The sequence below is a fragment of the Chelonoidis abingdonii genome, chromosome 2 (genome assembly GCF_003597395.2).
Source record: "Chelonoidis abingdonii isolate Lonesome George chromosome 2, CheloAbing_2.0, whole genome shotgun sequence".
NCBI lineage: Eukaryota > Metazoa > Chordata > Testudines > Testudinidae > Chelonoidis > Chelonoidis abingdonii.
Genome location: NC_133770.1, coordinates 270,182,521 through 270,192,723, shown reverse-complemented (window position 1 = coordinate 270,192,723; position 10,203 = coordinate 270,182,521). Strand labels below are relative to the sequence as shown.

At 43.6% G+C, this 10,203-nt stretch overlaps 1 protein-coding gene across 2 annotated transcripts in view; it reads left to right on the top strand.

Moving 5' to 3' along the window:
* LOC116814681 (syntabulin) overlaps positions 1-10,203 on the top strand; it is a 116,093-nt gene that overhangs the window by 32,023 nt on the left and 73,867 nt on the right. Inside the window, exons 2-3 of one of the 2 annotated variants that reach the window (XM_032762457.2) lie at positions 247-391; positions 1,850-2,054. In XM_032762457.2, coding sequence (XP_032618348.1) covers positions 278-391; positions 1,850-2,054 — 319 coding nt within the window. In that variant the 5' untranslated portion in view covers positions 247-277. The remainder of the gene's footprint in view (positions 1-246; positions 392-1,849; positions 2,055-10,203) is intronic. The other variant, XM_075063191.1, reaches the window with a different exon arrangement.

Genomic DNA, 10,203 nt, shown 5'->3' with positions numbered 1-10,203 from the left:
GGGCAGGACTCGAGCCAAGCCCACCGGCTGCCCGGGAGTGCCCCGGGCAGCAGAGAGCGAGCCAGCTCGTCAGGCGGCTGCAGAGCCTGGCGGCGGCGGCGCCTGCACCACGTGTCGGGGCGGGGGAGCAGCGGGCTGGGCTGGGCTGGGCTGGGCCCGGCTCTGCACTCCTGGCGGAGCGGAGAGCGGCGCGTCCCTGCGGCAGTCCCTGCTCAGCGCCTCTGCTGTCCGCTCTCTCCCAGCCAGGTGCCCCCGGGCCGCGCCCGACTGAGGCGGGATGGGACCGCTCCGCGAGGGCAGCAAGGTGAGCAGGGCCGGCGAGGCGGCCCCGGAGCCCTTTGGCCGCAGGTGGCGAGTCCCAGGAGACGGACCGCGGGTGACAGGAGTACAGGTGCGGGGGGAGACGCGCGGGCGGCAGGAACGGGCTGGCGGGACGGGGATTGGATGCGGGGGTCAGAGGAGGGGGGACGCGACCAGGGTCTAGGAAAGGAAAATCGGGGTCAGAGAAGAGGATCAGGACTGCAAAGGTGGATGCGTTCCGCAGAGAGGGCAGTCAGGGCGACAGGGCCTCTTAGGGGCGAGGTCGAGGCTGCGAGGCCCAGGACGGCAGGGGGCTCTGAGGCTGGGGTAGTCAGGGTATAGGCAGGACGCTCTGAGAGGGGGTTGGGATGGGTTTCTGAGGCGGGCGTTCAGGGCTAGCAGGGGGCTCTGAAGAGGGGGATTGGGGCTGGTGATGGTGGCTCTGAGGCTGTGTGGTCAGGGTTAGGAGGGGGCTCTGAGGAGGGGGGATTGGGGCCTGTGGGAGCATCGGGGCTGGCAGGAGCTCTGAGGAGGGGGGAATCAATGCTGGCAGGGGCTCTGAGGGAGGGGATCGGGGCTGGCAGGGGACAATTAGGGGGCCCTGAGTCCGGAGTAGTGCTGGAGAGATGGTATCCGGGCCCTTGATTCCATGAGCAAAGGCCGGACAGGTTTGCAGCCACCTTCCACCACACTTGCCCGGTGCAGAGAGCAGGAGGAGAAATGACTGCTACCATTACTGGGTAAAAGGGGCTGAGTCATAGAATCGCAAAACTGTAGCTCTGGAAGGGACTTCAGCAGGTCATCTAGGCCACTCCTCTGCATTCAAGGGAGGACTAAGTAATAAGTAGATTGTTCCTGACACATGTTTGTCTAACTTATTCTTAAAAACCTCCAATGTCAGAGATTCCACAACCTCCGTAAGCAATTTATTCCAGTGATTACTACCCTGATAGTTAAAGCAGCAAAGAATCCTGTGGCACCTTATAGACTAACAGATGTCTGTTAGTCTATAAGGTGCCACAGGATTCTTTGCTGCTTTTACAGATTCAGACTAACACAGCTACCCTTCTGTTACTTGATACTCTGATAGTTAGGCAGTTTTTCCTTATGTCCAATGTAAATCTCCTTTGCTGCAATTTAAGCCTGTTGCTTCTTGTCCTATCCACAGAAGTTAAGAACAATTTTTCACCGTGCTCTTTGTAACAACCTTTTATGCATTTGAAAATTGTTATCGTGTCCCTCCTCTGTTGTCTCTGAAGAGACACATGCATCTGTCATCTCTCGCTGAGCCTTCCCCATAAAGGAATCTCCATCAATATATGTGTAAGGAGAGGAGCTCAAATGGGATGGGTTATTCCTGGGGTACTTGGGATGATGGGTGCTTATGTGGAAGAGGTTACACGGGGGCATTTGGGAGGGAGATTGTGGGTGGGAGTTTACTCCTGGGGTGTTTAGAAAGATGTTGATGATTGGAAGTTACACAGCAAGAAATGGTACTTATGTAGATCATATCTTGTTATGTCCATCTTGTTTGTTTGTTTTTGAGTAGGAGCAGAAACTGCAGCAGGAGAAGGAGATCTCCCGCAGCCGCATTCCCCGCCTGCTCCTTCGGCCTTATGTATCCCAGCAGCAACAGCAGAAAGTGTCCCCAGCCTCCGAGTCACCCTTCTCAGAGGAGGAGAGTAGAGAGTTCAACCCCTGCAGCTCTTCTGGAGGCTCAGCAAGGACCATCAGCAGCAACAGCTTCTGTTCAGGTACCAGGACCAGACACACAGTGGTTGTGTAGAAACAGAGATGTCTGGCCTGATTTTCCTCTCATTTAACCCCAGCATAAATTAAGAATAACTCCATTGACATATGTGAAGTTTGTGGTAATGATTAGAGAATCAGATCCTGTTTGTGTAATGTGTTTAGAGAGTAATAATATGTTGGCATGCAATTGTTTTTCTTTATATACTTAGTATAGTCACTGATGGGCATAGTGAGTATATTTAATTTATTTGTTTATTATTATTTATTCATATGGTGCCTTAGGCATGCACAATGCTTTTCAGAAAAAAGTAAAAATTGATTTCCACTGAAATCCAGTATCTGTTTTTTTCATATATGTCTGCAAGTGACACCAGATGTTTCCATTTCAAATTCTAAAGGCTTTTCTTTCCTATCCATTGCTAAAAAGTTGGCATCTTTATTGCAACAGAACTGTTTATTAGGGACACATTTCAATGAAGAAAGAGTCTTAAAAACTATGGTGATTGTGTAGAGAATGTGGACAAACCTGAATCCCAAGGAACTAGGTATGTAAAATAGGAGAGCTAGTTGCCATAGGGGATTGCAGACCTGGGTCATGTACTGTGGTTGATTTTTTTTACATAGAACTTCACACTGATTTCATGTAGTGTTCTATGTGTTGATCAATAGCAGAATATAAACCAATGTGGCCAGTTAGAAAAATGGTGGCTGCAATCTTTAGTGTTAAAATGAAATTAACATTGTTTGAAAGTTCATCCTTCTTCCAAAGAAATGTAAAGATGCTGCATTGACTACTGGAAAATATTTAGTTACATATGCAGCATACAGGACACAGGTCCTGTGGAAAGTGCAATGGCTCAGTGATGTATCAGATGGCAGAAATAAACTTTAATTCTTGAACTACAGTACATGGGAGGTCTTTTACTAAGACTGACTTTTGTGAAACTTCTTAAAATACATAATTAATTACCCTTTATGACATAGAAAAATTTAAACCAAATATTTAATATTATGCAATTGCTTCTATAGAATCTAGCATACTTTCAGATCCTATCCTGCAAAACTTATGTACATACTTAATTTTATGCATTGTGAATAGTCCTATTGATTCTGTGGGAGTACTCACAGGGTGTAAAGTAATGTATGAGCAAATATTTTTGCAGAATCAGGGACTATTTCTTTTAATTCCTTGGTACACACTACGCAGGTGCTCATTTTGAAGACTTTTTTGGGGGGGAGGGGAAAGTTAATTTTAGTGCTTAATCTTTCATATAGAATTTGTCCTTAATATTTCCAGCTAATCACAATATCTTAGTTATTACAGGTATTTTGTTATTCTTAAATTGTCAGAGTAAGTTTCTGAATTTCCTTTTTTTGCCCGTTCACAAAATTGCCAAACCTCAAGTTGCAATTATTTTTTCCAAGTGACGCCAGAATAGAATAATTTCTAATGGGCTTTCTGATTTTTCCCTCCAAAACTGGATCCAAATTATTTTGTATTGTTTTCCCTAAACAGTAGTAGAATAGTTAAAATACATGCAAAAATAGCTAACTTTCTTAGATAATGAATAACATTTTCAATATCCACCCATGGTTGTAGTATTGCATCCTTATCTCTGATATATTTCAGAACTTAGTGCAATGATCTGTTAGATTATTGTTTAATGAATAAAGGGCATTATTTAAAAAGCAGTGAGGGTGGAAAAAAGACTTCCTCCTTATCTGTCCATGACTTTGAACAGTTCCATCTTATGTTTTTTTAAATTTGTGAGTTTATATATTTCCTAACATATTACTGTACACAGGATATAGAAGTTGCCTAAAGGAATCTTCCACTGAAATTATTTTTAAAATGGTGGCTTTTAGAATTACATTTTTTAAATACACCCCTACTTCGATAGAACGCTGTCCTTGGGAACCAAAAAATCTTTGTACCACGTTATAGGTGAAACTGTGTTATATTGAACTTGCTTTGATCCACCGGAGTGCGCACCCCTACCCCGCTGGAGCACTGCTTTACCGCGTTATATCCGAATTCGTGTTATATCGGGAGGCATTATATCGAGGTAGCGGTGTCTATCCAAAATTTGTCCCTTCTTCACTAGTGCCAGAATCTTTGCCCGTGTCCCAAGAGTCTCTCACTGTGACTATTGCAATGTCCTCTTCTGGTCTCCCTTATTTTCATCTCTGATTTTTGAAGTCCATCCAACATACTAAGACCAAAATTATTTGCTGCTGCTCCAACCATATAAATTCTCTCTTTGAATGCCCATAATAGCTTCCTGCCTCCTTCGGTGTATATATACATCTATAATCCACTGTTTTGGCATTTCTAAAGCACCAATTACAATAATTTTCAGAAGTACAATATTCAGGCTCTTTCTCATCAAGGCCCTGCACAGTTTTTAATGTCTACATGCTGTCTCTAATCATCTCTTATTCACTCCACTTGCCCTGTGCTAGTTCATCCTGATGCTCGTTGTTTTTTCCTACTCGTAGCTTTATGCCTTTTTTCATGCCACCCCTTTGGTTTGCCTGGAACATCCTCTCCAACCTTGTGCACTACACAATTTCACTTGTCAGAGGCCTCCTCAATACTTGCTGCTTTCAGTTAAAAACTTATCACTGACCACCAGCCTGGCCTTGCCTAACTGTCCTCCAGTTTTAAAGCATGTATTCTTTAAAAAGAGGAACGTACAACATGCCTCCATAACATAACAACAAATGCACCTTGGGTTTGGTCACTCCTGTCTCCCTTGGCCTCCGGTACCTCCTTTTGTTTATGGTCATCCCTTGCCATGTTGTGTCCAATTTGGACTGTAAGGACCTTAGAGCAGGGACCAGTCATCTTTTTGGTTTAAAAGTGATATACGCAGCTATACGGGTTAAGCTTACCAAGTAATAACTTTGGGAAAGGTTGACAGGTCATCAGGAGGCCAACATTCTGGTGATGAAAAAAGCCTGTGAGCATTAGAGTGAAAGATCTAGAACCCTCCCCTCCCATAACCACCATTACACACATGAGAATCTAAAATAAAAAAATTACCTAACTGTGTAAATAGCAACTGCAAGTGAATCAACACCTGGAATAATTCCTTTCCCTTCACCCCTTCCCTTGAAAAGTCTCTACCCGCCCGCCCTTCTTCTCTTATCATTGACACTGTGCTCTTCTAGTATGGAAAGCCCTTTTTAAAAATATAGAATCAACTCTCCTCCCTAGCACACTGTGCATATGGCTCTGCTGTTTGTATCCCCAGAGCTTCTGAGCCTGTTAAAATTTCTTGTTTGCCTGCACTGGCCCTGATGCATACCAGAAGGCTTCAAGTTCTTCTCCCTCTGTAACTGACAGGAGCAGAATCTTCTGGGACCTGCTAATGTTGTTTCAGGCAGGCAGTGGGCAGAAAATAAAAGGGTTCAGGACCCCTGTGAACAGTAATAGTGCTGCAATCATGGAGGCAGGCAGGCAGCCGGGAAGGAAATACCACTCAACAGTGCAAAGAAGACACTTAATTTTGCTCCGTAAACTGTGCGCTGGGGGAGGGGTATTAATACTTGCTGAGCTCAGATTTAAGGTGTGAGAATCATTTCCCCCTTTCACTTCTTGAAGACTCCTTATCAGGGAACGTAATATATGTTTATGCAACTTATTGCATATTTAACAGTATTGGTATAATGTACTCATTCAATTTGTGGTAGGAGCCCTTTCTAAATTCACACAAAGATATGGTGTATGGGTATTAAAATACCTTTCTATTAAATTCTTGATAAAAACTGATTTTGAAGCATAGACTTCTTCTGTTCCATGTAATTTAGATATTCTTTCTGAAAACAAAGTCAGGCAACTTACATTTGTGTAGCAGTATTTATAGTATGTAATCTTTATTAAACAAGTTTGCATGGCTTCAATAGGTGCTGCTTGTCAGCTGACAGCGAAGCACTTCTCTTCCTCCCCACCCCCCCTTTGATTTGGATGTCAGCCATAGGATTCAAATGTCAAGCTGTGAAAATAATTCTACCAGGAACATAAGCTGGTTATATTGCTATTGAATATTTCCCCATGTTATGCATGTTTTCCTCATAAATTACATTTTTGCCGTTAACTACACAGCAGACTAACCTTGTCAAGCGTGAGAAAGGTGCACACTTTAAACTCATAGACAAATAATCCTGTTTATGGCCCCTTTCTACAGCTGCTCCAAAGGAAAATTATGGTTTCCTAAAGACTTCTTTAGGAATTTCAGCTAATGAATCTACGTGCCAATCCATCTGCAAATCTGACCTGGCAGAGACCACAGACTGGCAGAGACCAATCAGTTGGACCTTGAGCATGTCAGCAAGACCCACCAGCCAGACATTTGGGAAAGAATTCTCTGTAGTAACTCAGCCCTTCCCATCTAGTGTCCTGTCGCCAGCCATTGGAAATATTTGCTACTAACAGTCACGGGTGGGCCACATGCCAGTGTAGGCAATCTCATCATCACAAACTTATCAAGGGCAGTCTTGAAGCCATTTTAGTTTTTTTATTTCCCCTGTAGCACCTCTTGGAAGGCTGTTCCAGAACTTCACTCCACTGACAGTTGGAAAGTTTTGTCTAATTTCAAGCCCAAGCTTGTTGTTGGCTAGTTTATATGCATTTGTTCTTGTGTCAACAGTAATGCGTAAATAAATGTAAATAACTTAAATAAACTTAAACATTGTGCTTAAACTTAAATAACTCCTCTCCCTCCCTGGTATTTATCCCTCTGATGTATTTATAGAGAGCAGTCATGTCTCCGCTCAGCCTTGTTTTGGTTGGGCTAAACAAGCCAAGCTCCTTGAGTCTCCACTCATAGGGTAAGACTTCCATTCCTCTGAGCATTCTAGTAGCCCTTCTCTGCACCTGCTCGAGTTTGAATTAATCTTTCTTAAAAGTGGGAGACTAGAATTAAATACAGTATTCCAGATGAGTTCTCACCAGTGCCTTGTATAACGGTAATAACACTTCCCTATCTCTACTGGAAAAACCTTGCCTGATGCATCTTAGGATCACATTAGTTTTTTTCACGGCCACATCACATTGGCAGCTCATAGTCATCCTGTGATCAACCGGTACACCCAGGTCTTAGAATCATACAATTATAGAAGATTAGGGTTGGAAGAGACCTCAGGAGGTAATCTAGTCCAACCGTCTGCTCAAAGCAGGACCAACACCAATTAAATCATTCCAGCTAGGGCTTTGTCAAGACAGGCCTTAAAACCCTTTAAGGATGGAGATTCCACCACCTTCCTACGTAACCCATTCCAGTGCTTCACCACCATCCCAGCAAAATAGTGTTTCCTAATATCCAACCTAGGCCTCCCCTACTGCAACTTGAGATCATTGCTCTTTGTTCTGTCATCTACCACCACTGAGAACAGCCGAGCTCCATCCTCTTTGGAACCTCCACTTCAGGTAGTTGAAGGCTGCTATCAAATCCCCCCTCATTCTTCTCTTCTGGAGACTAAACAATCCCAGTTCCCTCAGCCTGTCCTCATAAGTCACATGCCCCAACCCCCTGATCATTTTCATTGCCCTCCTGTCAATGTATTTTTCCCCCAGTTTGAACTTCAGCGTCCAAAAGTGGGGACCTGCATGTACCCTTCTAAGCTTAATTCCTAGCTTAGACCTGATAGCGCCGCCCCCAGCCAAAATATAGTGTTTGGCACTTTCTGTTCCCCCAAAACCTTCCCTGGGGAACCCAAGACCCAAACCCCTTGGGTCTTAAAACAAGGAGAAATAAACCATCCCCCTTCCTTTTCCCCTCCCAGACTTTCCCCTCCTTGGGCTACCCTGAGAGACTACACTGATCCAAACTCCTTGGATCTTAAAAGAAGGGAATTAACTCCCCCCTCACTTCCCACCAGTCCTGGTCGAGTTCAGAACCCAATCCCCATGTGTCCTTAAACAAGGGGAAAAAACAATTCAGTTTTCTTAACAAAAAAATTTTTGATAATAAAGAAAGAAAAAAGTAAAATATCTCTGTAAATCAGAATGAAAGATGTTTACAGTGGTAATTCAGATCAGTATAGACTATAGGAGGGACTCCCCCCCCCCCCCCCAGCCTGAAATTCAATGTATACAGCAAACAGATGGTAAAGAATTCTTCAGAAAATACACATCACAAGTTAAGAAACACATAAGACTAATCTCCTCTTTCTAGCTAGACTTAATTTTGAACATGAGATTCAGAAAGATTGAAGAAATACCTGGTTGCACGTCTGGCCCCTCTTAGCCCCAAGAGTGAGCAATGAACAAAACAACAGCACAAACAAAGACTTCCCTCCACCAAGATTTGAAAGTATCTTGTCCCCTGATTGGTCCTCTGGTCAGGTGTCAGCCAGGTTTTACTGAGCTTCTTAACCCTTTACAGGTAAAAGAGACATTAACCCTTAACTATCTGTTTATGACACCTCCACTGGACTCTCTCCAATTTGTCCACATCCTTTCCATTGTGGCCCCAAAACTGGACACAACACTCCAGATGTGGCCTCACCAGTGCTGAATAGAAGGGAATAATCACTTCCCTCAATCTGCTGCCAACATTCCTACTAATGCTGCCCAATTTGCTGTTAACCTTCCCGGCAACAAGGGCACACTGCTGACTCATATCCAGCTTCTCATCCACTGTAATCCCCAGATCCTTTTCTGTAAAATTGTTGCTTAGCCAGTCAGTCCCCAGCCTGTAGCGGTGCATGAGATTCTTCCATCCTAAATGCAGGACTCTGCACTTGTCCTTGTTGAACCTCATCAAATTTCTTTTGGCCCAGTCCTCCAATTTGTCTAGGTCGCTCTGAAGCCTATCCCTACCCTCCAGCATATTTATCTCTCCTCCCACCTTAGTGTTATCCGTGAACTTGCTGAGGGTGCAATCTATCCCATCATCCAAATCTTTAATAAAGATGTGGAACAAAACCAGCCCCAGGACCGACCCCTGGGGCACTCTGCTTGATGCCGGCTGCCAACTAGATATTGAGCAGTTGATCACTACCCATTGAGTCCGACAGTCTTGCTGGCTTTCTATCCACCTTATAGTCCATTCATCTAATACATACTTTTTTAACTTGCTGGCAAGAATATTGTGGGAAACCGTATAAAAAACTTTGCTTAAAGTCAAGATATATCACGTCCACTACTTTCTTCTCCTCTGTCTCTTCCAACTGATACTTCCCCAGGTTATAGCAAAAAAATGTTATATTAGTCCTTAAGTGCATGTCCTGGCATTTTGCACTATTAAATGTCATCACATTTCTATTACTCCAGTTTTTTAAGATCATCCGGCTCTTCTTGTATGATAGTCCGGTTCGTCTCCATATTGGCAATACCTCACAACTTCGTGTAATCCACAGATTTTATTAGCACAGTCCCATTTTTTTGTACCAAGTCGTTAATAAAAATGTTAAATAAGACTGGTCCCAAGACTGATCCTTGAGGAACTCCGCTAGTAACTTTCCTCCAGCCTGACCATTCATCTTTCAGCATGACCCATTGTAGTCTCCCCTTTAACCAGTTCCATATCCACGTTATATTCTTATATTAATCCCCATCTTCTCCAATCATTTCCCATGTGGAACTGTATCAAATACTTGACTGAAATCAAGGCAGATTAGATTTGTAGCATTTCCTTTGTCTAAAAAGCTAGTTATCTTCTCAAAGAAAGAGAGCGAGTTGGTCTGGCACGAGCTACCTTTTGTAAAACCATGTTGTGATTTATCCCAATTACCACTTATCTCTATTTCCTTAATTACTTTCTCTTTCAAAATTTGTTTCAAGGGGAGTTACTTATGGATTGAAGGGAATGTTTGGCCTTGAGTAAGTAAATTCCATAGTCTGTTTGGTCTTCCTTTTTAATAGTGAGACAGGGTGGGTGAGGTACTACCTTTTATTGGACCAACCTGTGTTGATGAAAGAGACAAGCTTTAACTCCACCCTCAGTGTCTTAGGCCTGGTCTACACTACGCGTTTATATCAATTTTAGCAGAGTTAAACCAATTTAACGCTGCACCCGTCCACACGAAGCCCTTTATATCAATATAAAGGGCTCTTTAAACCGGTTTCTGTACTCGTCCCCGACGAGAGGAGTAGCGCTGAAATCGGTATTACCATATCAGATTAGGGTTAGTGTAGCCGCAAAT